This window comes from Tursiops truncatus, chromosome 15 (assembly GCF_011762595.2).
Source record: "Tursiops truncatus isolate mTurTru1 chromosome 15, mTurTru1.mat.Y, whole genome shotgun sequence".
Taxonomy (NCBI): Eukaryota; Metazoa; Chordata; class Mammalia; order Artiodactyla; family Delphinidae; genus Tursiops; species Tursiops truncatus.
In genome coordinates, this window is record NC_047048.1 from 47,258,863 (window position 1) to 47,277,681 (window position 18,819).

General features: G+C 41.4%; 1 protein-coding gene across 3 annotated transcripts in view; it reads left to right on the plus strand.

Moving 5' to 3' along the window:
* TASP1 (taspase 1) overlaps positions 1-8,891 on the plus strand; it is a 239,744-nt gene extending 230,853 nt beyond the window's left edge. For 2 of the 3 annotated variants that reach the window (XM_073792644.1, XM_019941419.3), the window contains one exon: positions 6,753-7,761. In XM_073792644.1, coding sequence (XP_073648745.1) covers positions 6,753-6,845 — 93 coding nt within the window. In that variant the 3' untranslated portion in view covers positions 6,846-7,761. Of the gene's footprint in view, positions 1-6,752; positions 7,762-8,816 lie in introns of those variants that run through there. The other variant, XM_073792645.1, reaches the window with a different exon arrangement.
* The last annotated feature ends 9,928 nt before the right edge of the window (positions 8,892-18,819 follow it).

The following is an 18,819-nucleotide window of genomic DNA, read 5'->3' on the forward strand; positions in this document are numbered from 1 at the left end:
GGTTCTGGTTCCTTGCTGGATTCAATTCTATCTACCCTCTTGAAAAAACGATCCAGTGATGTCTGGGTAGTAGCTCTTTTTTTCTCGTCATAGAAGACACAGAGGCACTGGATTGCATTCTGAACGGCTGCTGCAACCTTCTTGTACCATTCTACGTTCGGGTCCTGTGCCTCAAAAACTAACAGTGCCTCCTCGGATAAAGAAAATCCCCTTGCCATTTCCTGCATTGTGCATCTCTTTGGTTCGCCGGAAGCATTGCCACCAAACAACAGAGTTAGCCTATCCTTTGCTGCTTTATAGCCTGGCATCAGCTTTTCCTCCTTACTGATGTAACTTCGGTCTGGCATCCTCTTGCAGTACAGTCCTGTCTCATCCACATTAAAAACCTGCTCAGGTAGATACATGCCTTCATCAATAATTTCTCGAAGCGTTTCAGGAAATTCCCAGGCAGCTACTGGGCAGCTACTGTATCTGCACTTGCTGCCTCGCCACTTAGTTTTACGTTGTGAAGGTTGGCTCTAGCCTTGAACCGATGAAACCAGCCATGGTTGGCATTAAAAGATGTGCCCTCTGATTCTTCACCATGTTTCTTCTTCAAGTCTTTTAGCTTTCTCTTGAATCACCATTAAGCTGAGCGGGACTCGACACTGATGTGATCCTGCATCCGCACACTGAGAAGTTTCTCCATCTCCTCTATCACTTTTCCACGCTTCTTCGATATTATTGTTGGCATCATCGGCACAGCAGACTTCACATGTTTCATGATCTTGTCCTCATTCTTCAGAATCGTGCCGATGGTTGAATGATTCATGTTATAAGAACGAGCGACATCTACCATCTTTTCGCCTCGCTCCACTCTCTCAATTATTTTTACTTTTGTTTCCATTGTTATGTCTTGGTGCTTCTTAGCAGTATGAGCTACATCACCGCTGCTTTTACGCTTGATTCTGGACATCCTGGGCTTGAAATAAAGACACTGTACTACAGTACTCTATACAGTACTGTACAGTAAAGTACACAAAAACACAACCACTTGTAGAGGATGCACGCATGTGACAGTGTACGCCAGACGCATGAACTAACTTATGTAATTACATGCAAACACACGTGCGCATCTTTGAAAGTTCACAAGTTGAAGGTTCATATGTAGGGGACTTACTGTATAGCTATTTTAGAGGTGGGGTCCTGAGAAGTTAAGTAACCAGCAGAGGTTACATAGCTAGTAAGTGCAGAGGCCCGGATGGAATCGTTGTTAAAGATAACTCCAGCTGCTGTAACAAGCAAACCCCAGAATATATGCGTATAGTTGTTCAAACACAATAAGAAGCATGTTTCTCATTCACATAAAATACAAATTGGGGTTTCTGATTGGCAGAGGACTCTCTTCCAAATTATGATTCAGGGTCCCAAGCTCCTTACATCACCTAGGCCTCAGGTCATCAGAGAAAGTGCATGGAGAATGGTTTGTAAGATTTTCTGCTGGGCCTGGTAGTGGCACACATCACTTCAGTCCATCAGCCTGATTGCAGTCACATAGCCACATCTAACTGCAAAGAAGCCTGGGAAATGTAGTCCAGCATTGTGTCCAGGAAGAAGAGATGGCCCAGAATTCAAGGTGCTCTGATCCTGTAACCCATGCACATAGCCCTTATGATAAACTGCCTTTGTAGATGAACTTTAGAATTGGACACTATATGTTGTATGCTACATGCACTTTCTTAGCCACTGATCAATGAAAAAACTGTTGTTTTTTTCTTTTTAAAGGCAGAAAACCAAACTCTCAGAATTATGAAACCAATGAATAAAATATTTCCAAGAGCTTTTTTTTTGAGCTGTGTCTGTCTAGATTTTATGTCCCTGACCCCACCAAAGGAGGATAATAACTTGTTTAAGAGAATCTTCCCTTGACTGTTGTGGCAGATCTCAAGCAACTCTCCCGCGAGTGGAAAGATGGATTAAAATATAACCACTAAATGAAGGCTTTGAGACTTTCAAAATTAAGTTGTGTGCTTATGGTTTTCCTGGAAACCACAAAAAGCAGTCACTAAGGTAGTCTCAAAAGATTTAAAGACACGAGTATGAAAGATAGGAAGTCTCAGCTACTACTTAGATTGTGATTAGGATATCAAGCAATTATATAATTTCTGTATTATTTTTTTCTTTCACTTTCTCATTTTGAAGTCTTCAGGCTAAATATGTTATTATGCAATGTATTTGGTTCTATAGAAAGATACAGCCCTAAGACTGTTGGCTTTGAATAGACAGTTTAATTTACAAGGTGATAGTTCTTCTAGGAGTGTTAACCTCAAGGATCTGTCTGGTCACTCAGGGAATTAGCAAGAAAGCAGAGAATTCTAACTCCAAGGCCATTGGGTTCCATTGGTTCGGCACTGTTAGCATCTGCAGAATCTAAGGCTCTATCTCCATTCTAAAAGCATAATCACTTGGAAAGTGGGAAAATGGAGTCAGTCCATACTTTTAAAAAATCTATTTAAAAATAATCTTTACTATAACAAACTAGTGTGATTGACTTTTTAACCAAACTGACTGGTCACACGAGTTAAAACACCTGAGATTCTTTGTACATAAACATAGCTCTGAAGGGTATACTTTAGTCACTTCTCCACTCAATGAGCATTTCCAGAGTGTGCCTTTGTGTCAGGCACTTTGACAGGTGCAGGGAATACAGAGGTGAGTGTATGACAAACTCCTGCCTCCAGCTGGCTTTCAATTACAGAGATTCAAAAATTCAAAACAAACCAAAACCCGGACAGTTACATCACAAGCTGTCAAATGCTCAGCTGGGAGCTGTAGGAGCTAGAAGGAGGGCTTCTAGATCTAGAGGAGGATCCAGTCAAGGACGTCTTTCCCGGGGAAAGAATCGAAAGGATATTAGAGACACGGAATCCTCGTTAGAGAGGTGTATGGGTGAGGCATTCTGAAGGAATGGAGGGAGAATACCCAAAATGCCGCTGCTCTGGCATCTACCATTTTCATGTGCTATTTCTCATTAGTTCCAAATTCCAATAAAAGTACACTGCTACTTAAATGGTTTTAAAGACACCTTGTTAAGGTCTTATGCTTGTAGGACACCCTAGAGTCTGCACAGTCCTTACACACCCAATATAAAATACTTTATTACACTTTTAAATGCTGGCATACAAGTTCATCGTAGACAGTGGTGAACTGTCCACAGACATTTTTAGGCTCAAGGAATTCAAACCCACTTCTCCAAAAGAACTTTTAGAGATAAACACTCATATAAAATATTCTCTTAAACAGCCCCCACTGTTTATAATATGATTTGATGCTCCATTGAAATTTCCACAGAAAGCTTCAAATACATCTTGGCTCAAACTTTTTCAGGCCAAGGTTACTTATTTTCCGATGAGTCAGAAGACCATGTTGATTGATGAAACTGGTGAAGTGTTGACATACATTTGGACGGTTAACCATTCTATTCCCCTCAACACCAAAATCATGCCAGTGTGTTTTGTAATTGCAAAATCCCCCTTGACTAGATGATAATTTAGGGAAGCAATAATCCTGAGAAGTTAATCTTAACAACTTGTTTGTCTGGTTGAGCATTTCTGTCTTATGTAAACAGCTCAATTTATACAAATCTCAATGTATTTTTGAAGTATTTTGTCCATGTACCATTAATAAATATCTCAAGACCTTTGTCATCTTTTCCAGTTCTTTTTTCTTTTCCTTCCTAACTCTCCTTGACACTTTGTGGTTTAGCTCAGTTTATTTAGATGTTTTTCTGTTGTAAACTTGGTGTGGGTAGGAATGTTAGAGGTAAGTTTGGATTGGCCATCTGTGTTTCTGTAAATCTCAGAGGATTGCTATCAAGTCCCCTGGTCTGTGGGACAGCAGTTTCTTCCTTCTAGTCCTGGGTCTTTTTCATGCTCAGCAGAAAAATCAGTTGCTTTAAGACTGACATTCCCCTGGGCAAGTTGCAGGCTGTCTGCTTGGACATATGGTCGCTCTTTGATCTTTTAACAATTAATTTATTCTCTGTTGCCTCTGGTGCCTGGACCACCAGGCCTGCCAGGAAGTCTCACTGGATTCTCTCTGAATCTCTGGGAAATGTGAGGGTGGAGTTTCCTGTGAGCTTCACTTTTAGGGACAGATATCTTAAGTAACCTGATTGGAAATTTTCAACCTATTTGTGAACAGAACCTGGTGTTAATATTTCTCCATTGGGGTCTGCACCATGGATTCATTCCTAGCTAACCCCTTCTCTTAATGCCATCTTATAGAATACCGTTCTGGACCAGGAAGAAAATGGTCGTTTCTGCTTTCTTCTTTTTTTTTTTTGTTTTTAATTGTGCTAAAATATACATGACGTAAAATTTACTGTTTTAACCATGTTGGGTGTACTGTGCAGGGGCATTTAGTACATTCACATTGTTGTGCAACCATCACCACCGTCCATCTCCAGAACTTTTCACCTTCTCAAACTGAGACTGTATGCCTATTAAGTAATGACCCCATAATTCTACCTACCCTCAGCCCCTGGCAACCGCCATTCTGCCTCCTGTCCTGTGAATTTGACTTCTAGGTACCTCATCTAAGTGGAATCGTGCAGTATTTGTCCTTTTGTGTCTGGCTTATTTCATTGAGCTTAGTCTTCAAAGTTGATCCATGTTGTACCATGTGTCAGAATGTCATTTCTTTTTAAAGCTGAATAACATACCACTGTATGTATAGACCATATTTTGTTTATTTATCTGTTGATGAACATTTGGGCTGCTTCTACTTTTTGGCTATTGTGAATAATGCTGCTATGAGCATTGTGTACAAATATATGAGTCCCTGCTTTTACTTGTTTTGGGTATATACCCTGAAGTGGAATTGTTGGATCGTATGATAATCCTATGTTTAATTTTTTGAGGAACCACCATATTGTTTTCCACATTCTTGATCCCTGTCCTAGCCATGTGACTCTTTCATGGCTGAGGAGGGTGAGATGAGAGATGAGATAGACTAAGAGGCTTCTCCTCTCTCAGGGAAAAAAATTCTTTGACCTCATGTTAATGAATCCCTGAAAGAATAAAAGGGCCCCATCAACACTGAGCCCTGGGAGTTGTGGATCTGAGCATTTTGTGCCTGATGTGACAAGGGCTGCTGGGTAGCAGAATCAAACAACACGTCCTCTTCAAACTTCTCCCGCTAGGTCAATAAGACATCACAAGAAATGAAAGATCCACAAATGTGTCTTACTGTGGACTTCTCGGGTATAATATATCCGTACTTATAAGATGTAATAAGATGCACTAAACAGCCTTCAGATGCAATAACAAGGCCAGATTCTGGGACAGGGTGCCCAGAGGCGTGAGCCTGGCGACCAAACTCAGTGATACTCACCTCCCAGGAGGTGCCACATGGACTGCCTTGCCCAGCTCTCCACCCCAAAGTTGACGGGCCTCCCTCCTGGAGGTTACAGGTGGCTTCCTGCCTTGCGCACAGAAACACTAAGTACCCAGAGAACATTTTCTGTTCTCCAGAGCTTTCCAAATTGCTGACTTATGTCAGCTCCTCTAATAGGACAGTGCAGTGAGACCCAAGAACAGTCCCCACCGTCAAACTAAAGCCAGGTAGCTTACCTTTGCTCCATCTAAAGCATATGCTTGCTTTATTTTTGGTTGTGTGAGAGGATGTCAGACCCACCCCAGGCTTGGCCGCCTCACCAGCTGCATCCAGCAAGTTCACTCTGGGACTTGAACTCCCTTGGGTTCAGTCCTCAGGAAAAGCTTGTGTGGAGAAGCAGAATCAGAGAGGATTACCTGAAGGATATACAGTCCCTCTGTTCTTCTTAGAAACTCCGACATTTATCTATCCCTGGATTAAGCCAGATCATCAAAAAAAGGAATTCCTGGCTGACGTGGTCCTGACCCCTTGTGGAAGAGCTTTTCCTGCTGGCCTCCTTTGAGTGATGCTGTAATGTTCAGCCCTACAAAACTCCTTCTTGTACAACCGCTGTCTTCACTCGTCCACTATACACGGTACCTGCTGTGGGTGAAGCCCTACAAGAGGAATGGCTCCTTGGACTCTGTGCCGGGAATGGTTTTCTCCTTTGAGTGGTTGGTTTGTGTGATCCCGTTATACCATGTGGACCCCTGTCTGGTCTTGGCCACTGGGAAGCTCTGAGACAGGGCAGCAGTCTGCCTCCAGCACAGGGACAGAACTCAGGCTAGATTTTGTGTGTTAACTCATGCCTGTCTTTAACTTATTTTTGTAAGTTCTTATTTTTCTTTTTTTTTCATTGCCTCACTTGAGGTTGTTGAGTGATCTGATTTTTGTAAGCTATTTAAATCCTTTAAGGAGTCAATTGAAGGAATAAACATGAATCGGGTATTCTCAGTTGCTTTTAATGTTCAGAGGACAAAATGTATATCAACTGGTAGTTTTCAGGTAACTGGAATATGCTCAATACAGGTGGCCTTAAAACCACTCGTGTTCTGAGTGTGACTAAACTGTAAGCTCTGTGCTCCTGGGGGCCTGGGCTGTCCCGGTCTCTGTCTCCAGCTACCAGTGCTGTGCTTGGCAGGTAGTAGGTACTCAGTTAATATCCCCTGAGATTTGGACAAACAGGATCTGTCTGCACCTGAGTTACCCGCCAGCACAGCCTGTAGATGCTCAGAAGCAAAGAGAAGCCAAGATGCTCTGGTGTTTTCTCCGCCTTTGTCGCACGTCAGGGGGACACAGCTGGCACCTCTAACAGTCTTCCGTCTCCTCCTCTGCAGACTCACATTTCCAGACTCCCTCCCGGTGCGGTAGCCGGACAGTCCGTGGCGATTGAAGGTGGGGTCTGCCGCCTGGAGAGCCCAGTGAGCTGAACCTTCAGGCTGAACACAGAGCATCTGAGCGGCATTTCAGAACCCGAGCTTCGCAGGGTTTTAACCGAAGTTGGATGTTTTATCTTCCTCGTTTTATAATTCCTGTCACAGCCTCGTGCATCGCTCGCGACACTAGCGCTGCTGTAGTTAGCGCTTGGTGACACGCGCGTCTTGGGCAGATGAGCGGGACTCTGTGTGTGTGCGTGCGTGCGTATGCGTGCGCCCTTGCGCACGTGCAGTGCGTATGCTTGCTTCTCCTTCGATGAAATAGAAACTCCTCCTTATTGTGTAACCTCAGTCCAAGAATGATTAAATCATCTTCCCAAAATGTGTCTTTAACTGTTTACAAGTAAAACCTAAAGTTGCAGGGAACATTGTTGATTTCACGAAGAGGTACCAACTGTCTTTGATATAACATGTCGGAACTGCAATCTACTTGTTGAAATGACTGACAGTGGCCATGCTCCATATGATAACAGTGCTAGTAACAAAGTGTTTTTATTTGTTAGCCAGTTTAAGTGGATCCTATGGTAACTTAAACTGTTGTTCTCATCCCTCATATGGGGCATTTTTCTTTAACAAAGAATGGTTTCAGTGAAACAATCTAGCAGAGAATTAAGGTCAGAACCTTTTTAAGTAATAGTCTTATTGATAAAGTTTGTACTTCTTTCCTCAAGCTTTTCTAAGCTTAAATACTGCATAGCTTCGAGCTGTGTGTACTATATTATGAAAGAATATGTAAAGAGAACATACAGTAATGCACAGTCCTTAATTTGTGTATAATGGAATGTTATTTACAATGTAACACTGTAAATAAGAAAGCAAAATTTATGGGAAAATTCAATATTATCTTTGTTTCTTGTTTAAATATATTTTTAAGATAAAGGAACAAAAATAAAAGAAACATATTACTGGGTATAGTGTGTGACTCCTCTTCTCAGACTAATAAATTATCTTTTGAATCGTAGATTGGAGAGCCGTTTTTTGTTTGTAAAAAGTTACTTCTTCCGGAAATCATAACTTTATGCCTCTTGCTGTGGTTCTGAGTATTCAAAATTCAGTTTCATCTCTATTTAATTAGGCTGGACACCAGCAAGATGAAAGACGAACTTAGTACATGATTGAATGGTCAATACAGAAGTCCCTAAAATTTTCATTGTAATTTGATAAAAAAATAGCCAAGGGAAGGCATAAGAACACTTTGCTTTGAGAAATGGTAGTGGCAGCTGAAAAGTCAATGGTTTCAGTTGATAAATTGCTTCTAAATGTTATATTTAGTGATTCTGGAGCCACATAAGAAAACCAAGACTTTCCTTTTGATTTTACATGTAAGAAGTAACTATTAAGAAGATACTAAAGATAGACTCGCTCAGGGGGAGGAAGTTCCCTGCACCATATAATCATGGCTCTGGGCGGTAACTGATAAAGCCCCAGATGAAATTATACACTTGACATCGATGTATGGGCAAATTATAAAGGAAAGACAACCAAAATGGAGTGGGTGTAAATATGAATGCTTTGGGAGTTGCTGACTTATATTCCTCGTACAGGCAATTACATTTGTCTCGCTGTGTTCTCGTAGACAGGTTGGTGCCGTGGTATCTGTTTCTCATTCTTAATGAGGCTGAGAACTTAGTAAGAGATGGGCTGGCTGGTGGGGAGCCTTTGGCTTCAAAAGCTTTCAAAGACCTGTTACCTGTTGGCAGGGTTTTTTCAGGAACTGGATTGGATCACATAAAACTATCAGGACACTTTGGAGTCTGAAAATCATCTGACCTATTTCACCAGGAATGCCATTTCTTTCATCTCCTTTTGACTTTATTCTGTTCATATTTAAAAGTTTGGGCTTGTTAAACACCCCTTTTATGAAGAGATTAAAATGGTCAGTATAAAAGAACACAGCCCCTCCAAAAACAGTTTGTTAGGACTTTAGTCTCCAATTTCTAATTTTTCTTTTTTTTCTAATTTAAGGAATATTATGAAACCAGGAGGAAAAACAAGTCGAAGGGTCATGGAGGCAAGAAATCTTAATTATAAGATCAGATGTTAAAGAAGAGATACTGGAACCAGAAGGTATTGACAGATATAAAATCAACTTTGTTTCACACAAAAGTAGGAAAGATAGAAACAGATAAGAATGTAACCTCATTCCCTAGTCTGGCCTATATCACCAAGACTCTGAAGCTGTGTTTGAAGGTACCCACGTTTAATGTGGATGATCCTAACTATAGGCCTGTATTCTATTTCATTTTAAGGCCTGAGCGTTGGATGTTTGGTTCTCTTGGGTACAGTTAAGCCTGGCCTGGATGCCTCAAGGCTGTCACTGTGATCCTGCTCTGAGTTTGGAAACAGGGGTGTCTTCCGCACTTGGTAAGGAGGCGGAGGGTGTGTGCTCTACCCTAAGGAGTCCCTGTGCTGACTGACAGGTGTGGCAGCCTTGTCTGGGCTCTGTCCTCGCTTATCTTTTGAATCGTAGATTGGAGAGCCGTTTTTTGTTTGTAAAAAGTTACTCTGCCACCTCTCACTGCTTCCTGTGTGTCTGCCTGTGGCGGGCCCTTTCTTATCGTCTAAATGCCTCTTCTAAATGTGAACTTTAACGCAGATGCCAACGTCTGTTAGAACTGTGTACGAAGAACATATAAACAAGCCCCTGATGCTAGTCTGAGATGCTTGTCTGTGAGCAAAATGGATGAGTTTTAGTTTATAGATGTAAGGACATCTCTTTTGGTTCCTCAAAAGCCTTTTGTGCCGAATTCTTTATCCTCTCCCATGTTTGAGAGTGGTGATGTTCATACCAGTTACCTGAAATAAGTAAGGTTACTCTGTTGTAACAGATGGAGGGTGTGAGGGAAGGAAGAAAGGAAGATTTAGAAAAGTACTGGAACTATTCTCATATCTTGAAATTATATTTCATTATTGTGAATTTTTAAAAATCTGGTCATGGTTATAAAAGCAATCCATGCTTATTACAAAAACATAGAAAATAAAGAAAAGCAACAAAAAATTAACTCATAACCCCACTTCCCTAGAGACAAGAGTTATTAACACTTTAATAACTTGTAACCTTTACAAATAACCTTTAGCGTCTATTTTTTTTTTTTTTTTTTTCTTTTTTGGCCAAGCCACGAGGCTTGTGGGATCTAATTTCCCTGACCAGGGATCAAACTCATGCCCCCTGCAATGGAAGCGTGGAGTCTAAACCACTGGACCACCAGGGAAGTCCCTTAGCTTCTATTCTTAAAGACTCTTCTCATATATAAATTTTCTGTGCTTTTAACACAAAAATGGGATTGTATTGAACCCCCAAGTGGGGTTATATAACCTTCAATTTTCACTTAATAATGTCATGGAAAGCTGTCCAAACCTATAGGGTTACACATACCTCATTTACTGCTTCCCTGTACAATGCTGGTTTAGCTAATTCATATATGGATATCAATATATATATACATTTTATCCTGAAACTTTTATAAACTGATCACAGTACTGACAGTACATTTTCAGCATCCATTCTCTGAGGCCACAGGTCCATGCAATGAGCAGTTAGGTAAGGTCTTAGCCAACTCAGCAGGTGTCCTGGAACAGATCACTGTCATTGCCCATGGATCTTCTGTTTCACAGAGCCCCAGACAACTTTTACAGGCTCACATCTGCACCTCTGTGCCTGAGGACTTTCTCTGGAACCGTGGAAAGCTGCTCTGTCCCTGCACACAGTGGGCCAGAAGTCCAGGGAAACAGCACCCCCAGAAGCAGCTCTCAACAAGTGATGAACAGAAGTTGTTGTATAAATATACAAGGAGCTCCCTTGCTCCTTGGGTGGGGTAATTCCGAGGCAGGTGTTTCACACTGTTTTTGAGAGATTTTAAACTTCAGTTGCCCCCAGTGGTCACTGACTTATAAACACACCTTGTACTGGCTTTCTTCCCTTCCCTGTACACTTCCCCACCCCCAACCTATGTTTCCTGGAATCATCTCCCAGATGCACTACTTGCTTTCCACTCCTTGTCTTAGGGTTGCTGCTGAGGAACTTGAAACTAAGCTACATTCTGTTCCATATGCTTTTCGTCATGAAGCCTCGGAGGGCCTTTATACTCTCTCCTGCGGAGGGTAGACTCACTGGTCTGCTAGTGCACCCGCTGCCAGCCCCTTACCCCGGGGACTCTCCTCCTGCCTGTGCTCCTCATGAGCTATCTTCATCCATAACATCTGGTGGACATTCTCCAGGTGATAAGGCTGGTAGTACCACGAAGGTGGAAGTTTATGACTAAGTCAGTGCTGACAGCCATCAGACCCCTGGGGGCAGAAGAAAGCTTTTAAGGAGGTGGGAATGAACAGAAGCTGAGCAGCAGTAGGTCGTCACAGGTTGATGGACACCTTAGGGGAAATGGCCTGGAATTGTGTTAATGGTAATTGGAAGAAACCATGGCCAAAGGTGTGTTATGACTTGAAGAGACCAAAGCAGTGTTGTCAGCATCCCTGTGTTGTGAACACATCTACATGTTGACCAGGCTATAACAACCTCATATGACACCTGTTTTCAGGAAGCCATCTCTCAAGCCTGGATATCCTTAACATAATTTTATGGTTAAATGTCTTTTTTTTAAATTGAGGTATAGTTGTTTTACAGTGTTGTGTTAGTTTCAGGTGTACAGCACGGTGATTCAGGTACACATATATTCTTTTACAGATTCTGTTCCCTTATAGGTTATTACAAAATACTGAGTATAGTTCCCTGTGCTATACAGTAGGTCCTTGTTTGTTATCTATTTTACATATAGTAGTGTGTATCTGTTCATCCCAAACTCCTAATTTATCCCTCACCTTCCTTTCCCCTTTGGTATATGATTAAATTTTTAAGCATTGCCTCCTAACATTTTTCCTAAACCAAAATGTTTATTAAGTCAAACCCATCACCTTTACTCTGACATAAACCCTATAGTTGCTCAACATTGTGAATCCCTTTGTGCCGTGATGCCTCATCTCCTTGCGCTACTTAGGGTGGCAGTGGTGGGTCACGGGGTGGAGAATCTACAGAGGGATGATGGATGGAAGCCACTCCTCCCTCCCAGGAACTGGCCCAAGAAAAGGTTGAACCCAGAAGATAAGCCTTTGTGTGTACAATGAATTTGACTTTAGCTGGTAAATGTGGGAAGGAGGTGTGGGTGGGTGAATGTCGTGGGCTACAGGTGGGAGTGAGTGAGCGGGAGGTTGGCAACATACAAGCAATCCTTTTACATTAATATTTATTCTGGGAGAGTTAGAATTCTTAAGCAATACACTGCCTTTCCCCAACACTTCATTTGCGGAAAATTCACAAGGTATTAGCCCAGATGTGTATCATCAGAGACCCACAGGCTAACCAAATTGACCAGGCAGTTTTTCTTTTCCCACACACTGCCGTCTCTGAAGTGTACGGCCACAGGAAGGATTACATCGAAAACTGGTAAGGGCCTTCCTCCAAGGCTGCACACTCGACTTCCAGAAGCCCATCAGCCAAGCCCAGGGTGGTTCTTCGTGACCAGTTGTGGAAAGCGGGAGGGAAAGCAAGCACCGTGGTTTCTCCTTTACATGATAGAGTCCTTGAAGCCCTGAAACCACAGTGGCAAAGCCAGAAAAACTGGGCGAGGGTTTCTCTACCTCAAACTGCCATGGGGGTTTCACTGATTGTCAACAGAGCTTCAGAAGCTGGAAAGAAAAGAATCTAAACAATTCCTTTACCCTCTGCTGTGGCTACTATCTTGAAGATCCAAAGAGTTGCTCTTAAAATGGCCTTTTCTGGCCTTGGAAAATCCAGCAGTGCTTCAGAGATAAGAGGATATTGTTCTTCTACTCTTAAGAAAAAACAAACGTCCTTTTCCGTTCAGAAGTAGTAAGATTTTAATCTTTCCAACCAAGATTTCCCCTCAAACCTGTTAACTACCTGCCTACTCCGTCTAGCTAATGCTCACTCTCTTCTTCTGGATACACAGACCAAAATTCTTGGGTTCTTTTTTTCATGTATCACAGAATAACAAACCGCCCCAAACCTGAGCAGCTTTGACAACAACTGTTTTATTTGCTCACAACTCTGTCAGTGAGACTTGGCTTCTCTGACTGGTTTTCCTGCTGCTCTCACTGGTAGTCACTGGTGTGCTGAACTTAGTTGGAGGGTGAACTGGGGGCTGGACCAACTGAGCTTCCTTCCCCCTTGTCAGCTCAGGGCCTCTCCTTCTGCATGAGGCCTCTCAACATATTCCTTTCAAGACAGGCTGCATCCAGGTTCCCAGCAACACAAAAGCAGAGGCTTATTATTATTATTTTTTAATATTGAGCTGTATGAACGGTTTATATATTTTGGAGATTAATCCCTTGTCTGATGATTCGTTTGCAAATATTTTCTCCCATTCTGAGGGTTGCCTTTTCATCTTATTTGTTGTTTCCTTTGCTGTGCAAAAGCTTTTAGGTTTCATTAGGTCCCATTTGCTTATTTTTGTTTTTATTTCCATTACTGTACGAAGTGGATCAAAAAACATCTTGCTGTGATTTATGTCAAAGAGTGTTCTTCCTATGTTCTCTTCTAAGAGTTTCATAGTGTGTGGTCTTATATTTAGGTCTCTAATCCATTTTGAGTTTATATTTGTGTATGGTGTTAGGGACTGTTCTAATTTCATTCTTTTACATGTAGCTGTCCAGTTTTCCCAGCACCACTTACTGAAGAGACTGTCTCTTCTCCAATGTATATCCTGGCCTCCTTTGTCATAGATTAGTTGACTATAGGTGCATGGGTTTATCTCTGGCCTTTCTATCCTGTTTCATTGATCTATATTTCTGTTTTTGTGCCAGTACCATATTTTCTTGATTACTGTAGCTTTGTAATATAGTCTAAAGTCAGGGAGTCTGATTCCTCCAGCTCCATTTTTTTCACTCAAGACTGCTTTGGCTATTTGGGGTCTTTTGTGTCTCCATACAAATTTTAAGATTTTTTGTTCTAGTTCTGTGAAAAGTGCCATTGGTACTTTGATAGGGATTGCATTGAATATGTAGATTGCTTTGGGTAGTATACTCATTTTCACAATATTGATTCTTCCTATCCAAGAACAGGGTATATCTCTCCATCTGTTTATGTCATCTTTAATTTCTTTCATCAGTGTCTTATAGTTTTCTGCATACAGGTCTTTCGTCTCCTTAGGTAGGTTTATTCCTAGGTATTTTATTCTTTTTGTTACAATGGTAAATAGGAGTATTTCCTTAATTGCTCTTTCAGATTTTTCATCATTAGTGTATAGGAATGCAAGAGATTTCTGTGCATTAATTTTGTATCCTGCAACTTTACCAAATTCATTGCTTAGCTATAGTAGTTTTCTGGTGGCATTGTTAGGATTCTCTATGTATAGTATCATGTCACCTGCAAACAGTGACAGTTTTACTTCTTCTTTTCCAGTTTGTATTCCTTTTATTTCTTTTTCTTCTCTGATTGCTGTGGCTAGGACTTCCAAAACTATGTGGAATAATAGTGGTGAGACTGGACATCCTTGTCTTGCTCCTGATGTTAGAGGAAATGATTTCAGCTTTTCACCATTGAGAATGATGTTTGCTGTGGCTTTGTCGTATATGGCCTTTGTTACGTTGAGGTAGGCTCCCTCCATGCCCACTTTTTGGAGAGTTTTTATCATAAATGGGTGTTGAATTTTGTCAGAAGCTTTTTCTGCATCTATTGAGATGGTCATATGGTTTTTATTCTTCAGTTTGTTAATATGGTGTATCACATTGATTGATTTGCATATATTGAAGAATCCTTGCATCCCTGGGATAAATCCCACTTGATCATGGTGTATGATCCTTTTAATGTGTTGCTGGATTCTGTTTGCTAGTATTTTATTGAGGATTTTTGCATCTATATTCATCATTGATATTGGTCTATATTTTTCTTTTTTTGTAGTATTTTTGTCTTGCTTTGGTATCAGGGTGATGGTAGCCTCTTAGAATGAGTTTAGGAGTGTTCTTTCCTCTGCAGTTTTCTGGAAGAGTTTGAGAAGGATGGGTGTTAGCTCTTCTCTAAATGTTTGATAGAATTCACCTGTGAAGCCATCTGGTCCTGGACTTTTGTTTGTTGGAAGATTTTTAATCACAGTTTCAATTTCAGTGCTTGTGATTGGTCTGTTTGTATTTTCTATTTCTTCCTGGTTCAGTCTTGGAAGGTTATACCTTTCTAAGAATTTGTCCATTTCTTCCAGGTTGTCCATTTTATTGGCAAAGAATTGCTTGTCGTAGTCTCTTATGCTTTGTATTTCTGTGGTGTCCATTGTAACTTCTTTTTCATTTCTAATTTTATTGATTTCAGTCCTCTCCCTCTTTTCTTGATGAGGCTGGCTAAAGGTTTATCCATTTTGTTTATCTTCTCAAAGAACCAGCTTTTAGTTCTATTGAACTTTGCTATTGTTTTCTTTGATTCTATTTCATTTATTTCTGCTCTGATCTTTATGATTTGTTTCCTTCTACTAACTTTGGGTTTTGTTTGTTCTTCTTTGTCTAGTTCCTTTAGGTGCAAAGTCAGATTGTTTGTTTGAGATTTTTCTTGTTTCTTGAGATAGGCTTGTATTGCTATAAACTTCCCTCTTAGAACTGCTTTTGCTGCACCCCATAGGTTTTGCATCATTGTGTTTTCATTGTCATTTGTCTCTAGGTATTTTTTGATTTCCTCTTTGATTTCTTCAGTGAACTCTTTTTTTTTTTTTTTTTTGACAGTACCCGGGCCTCTCACTGTTGTGGCCTCTCCTGTTGCAGAGCACAGGCTCCAGTCATGCAGGCTCAGCGGCCATGGGTCACGAGCCTAGCCGCTCCACAGCATGTGGGATCTCCCTGAACCAGGGCGCGAACCCGTGTCCCCTGCATCGGCAGGCAGACTCTCAACCACTGCGCTACCAGGGAAGCCCAAACTCTTGGTTATATAGTAACGTATTGTTTAACCTCCATGTATTTGTGTTTTTTACATTTTTTTCCCTGAAATTGATTTCTAATCTCATAGCATTGTGGTCAGAAAAGGATACTTGGTATGATATCAGTTTTCTTAAATGTACTGAGGCTTAATTTGTGACCCAAGATGTGATCTATCCTGGAGGATGTTCCATGAGCACTCGAGAAGAAAGTGCAATCTGCTGTTTTTGGATGGAATGTCCTATAAATATCAATTAAATCTATCTGGTCTGTTGTGTCATTTAAAGCTTGTGTTTCCTTTTTAACTTTCTGTTTGGATGTGTCCAATGATGTGTCCATTGGTGTAAGTGAGGTGTTGAAGTCCCCCAGTATTACTGTGTTACTGTCAATTTCCTCTTTTATATCTGTTAGCAGTTGCCTTATGTATTGAGGTGCACCTATGTTGGGTGCATATATTTATAATTGTTATATCTTCTTCTTGGATTGATCCCTTGATCATTATGTAGTGTCCTTCCTTGCCTCTTGTAACATTCTTTATTTTACAGCCTATTTCATCTGATATGAGTGTTGCTACTCCAGCTTTCTTTTGATTTCCATTTGCATGGAGTATCTTTTTCCATCCCCTCACTTTCAGTCTGTATGTGTCCCTAGGTCTGAAGTGGGTCTTTTGTAGACAGCACATATATGGGTCTTGTTTTTGTATCCATTCTGCGAGCCTGTGTGTTTTTGTTGGAACATTTAATCCATTCACATTTAAGGTAATTATCAATATGTATGTTCCTGTTACCATTTTCTTAATTGTTTTGGGTTTGTTTTTGTAGGTTCTTTCCTTCTCTTGTGTTTCCCACTTACAGAAGTTCCTTTAGGATTTGTTGTAGAGCTGGTTTGGTGGTGCTGAATTCTCTTAGCTTTTGCTTGTCTGAAAAGCTTTTGATTTCTCCATTGAATCTGAATGAGATGCTTGCTGGGTAGAGTAATCTTGGTTGTAGGTTCTTCCCTTTCATCACTTTAAATATGTCATGCCACTCCCTTCTGGCTTGTAGAGTTTCTGCTGAGAAATCAGCTGTTAACCTTATGGGAGTTCCCTTGTGTGTTATTTGTCATTTTTCCTTTGCTGCTTTCAATAATTTTTCTTTGTCTTTAATTTTTGCCAATTTGATTGCTTTGTGTCTTGGTGTGTTTCTCCTTGGGTTTATTCTGTATGGGACTGTCTGCACTTCCTGGACTTGGGTGACTATTTCCTTTCCCATGTTAGGGAAGTTTTCAACTATAATCTCTTCAAATATGTTCTCAGGTCCTTTCTCTCTCTCTTTTCCTTCTGGGACCCCTATAATGCGAATGTTGTTGCGTTTCATGTTGTGCCAGAGGTCTCTTAGGCTGTCTTCATTTCTCTTCATTACTTTTTCTTTATTCTGTTCCGCAGCAGTGAATTCTAGCATTCTGTCTTCCAGGTCACTTATCCGTTCTTCTACCTCAGTTATTCTGCTATTGATTCCTTCTAGTGTAGTTTTCATTTCGGTTATTGTATTGTTCATCTGTGTTTGTTTGTTCTTTAATTCTTCTAGATCTTTGTTAAACATTTCTTGCATCTTCTCGATCTTTGCCTCCATTGTTTTTCCGAGGTCCTGGATCATCTTCAGTATCATTATTCTGAATTCTTTTTCTGGAAGGTTGCCTATCTCCCCTTCATTTAATTGTTTTTCTGGGGTTTTATCTTGTTCCTTCATCTGGTACATAGACCCTCTGACTTTTCATCTTGTCTATCGTTCTGTGAATGTGGTTTTTGTTCCACAGGCTGCAGGATTGTAGTTCTTCTTGCTTCTGCTTTCTGCCCTCTGGTGGATGAGGCTATCTAAGAGGCTTGTGCAAGATTACTGATGGGAGGGACTGGTGGTGGGTAGAGCTGGCTGTTGCTCTGGTGGGCAGAGCTCAGTAAAAGTTTAATCCACTTGTCTGCTGATGGGTGGGGCTGGGTTCCCTCCATGTTGGTTTTTTGGCCTGATGCAATCCAACACTTGAGCCTACCTGGGCTCTTTGGTGGGCCTAATGGTGAACTCTTGGAGGGCTTACACCAAGGAGTACTTCCCAGAACTTCTGCTGCCAAGCCACAGCCACCCCCTGCCTCTGCAGGAGACCCTCCGACACTAGCAGGTAGGTCTGGTTTAGTCTCCTATGGGATCACTGCTCCTTCCTCTGGGTCCTGATGCACACACTACTTTGTGTGTGCCCTCCAAGAATGGAGTCTCTGTTTCCCCCAGTCCTGTTAAAGTCGTGCAATCAAATCCTGCTGGCTTCAAAGTCTGATTCTCTAGGAATTCGTCCTCCCATTGCTGGATGCACAGGTTGGGAAGCCTGACGTGGGGCTCAGAACCTTCGGTGGATTTCTGGGGTATAAGTGTTCTTCAGTTTGTGAGTCACCCACCTAGCAGTTGTGGGATTTGATTTTATTGTGATTGCGCCCCTCCTACCATCTCACTGTGTCTTCTCCTTTATCTTTGGATGTGAGGTATCCTTTTTGGTGGGTTCCCGTGTCCTCCTGTCGATGACTGTTCAGCAGTCAGCCGTGACCCCAGTGCTCTTGCAAGAGAGAGTGAGAGCACATCCTTCTACCCCACCATCTTGAACCAATCTCCTCACTTTCTAATTTACCATGTAACTAACATATTTGTCTGATTTATGTGTCTTCCTCCATGTGAAAGTATGCTCCCTGAAAACAGGGAATTTTTGTGTTACTCATGCTATCCCTCCAGCACCTGAGATGGTGCCTGGCACATAATAGGTCCTCAATAAATATTTTTTAAATGAGTAAATGAGAGCTCCTCATGGTGACATGGAAGAGACAGTGTGAAGCAGTGTAGTAGTTTTCTATTGCATCCCTAGAAAATTACCACAATCTTAGCAGCTTAAAGCAACACAGGATTATTATCCCACAATTCTGTCAGTCACAAGCCTTTGGTTGATTTCTTTTCTCCATCTCCCACGGGTCAAAATCAAGATGGTGGCAGGGCTACATTCCTTGTGAGAGGTGCCAGGGGAAAGTTTGTTTCCAGCTCATTCAGGT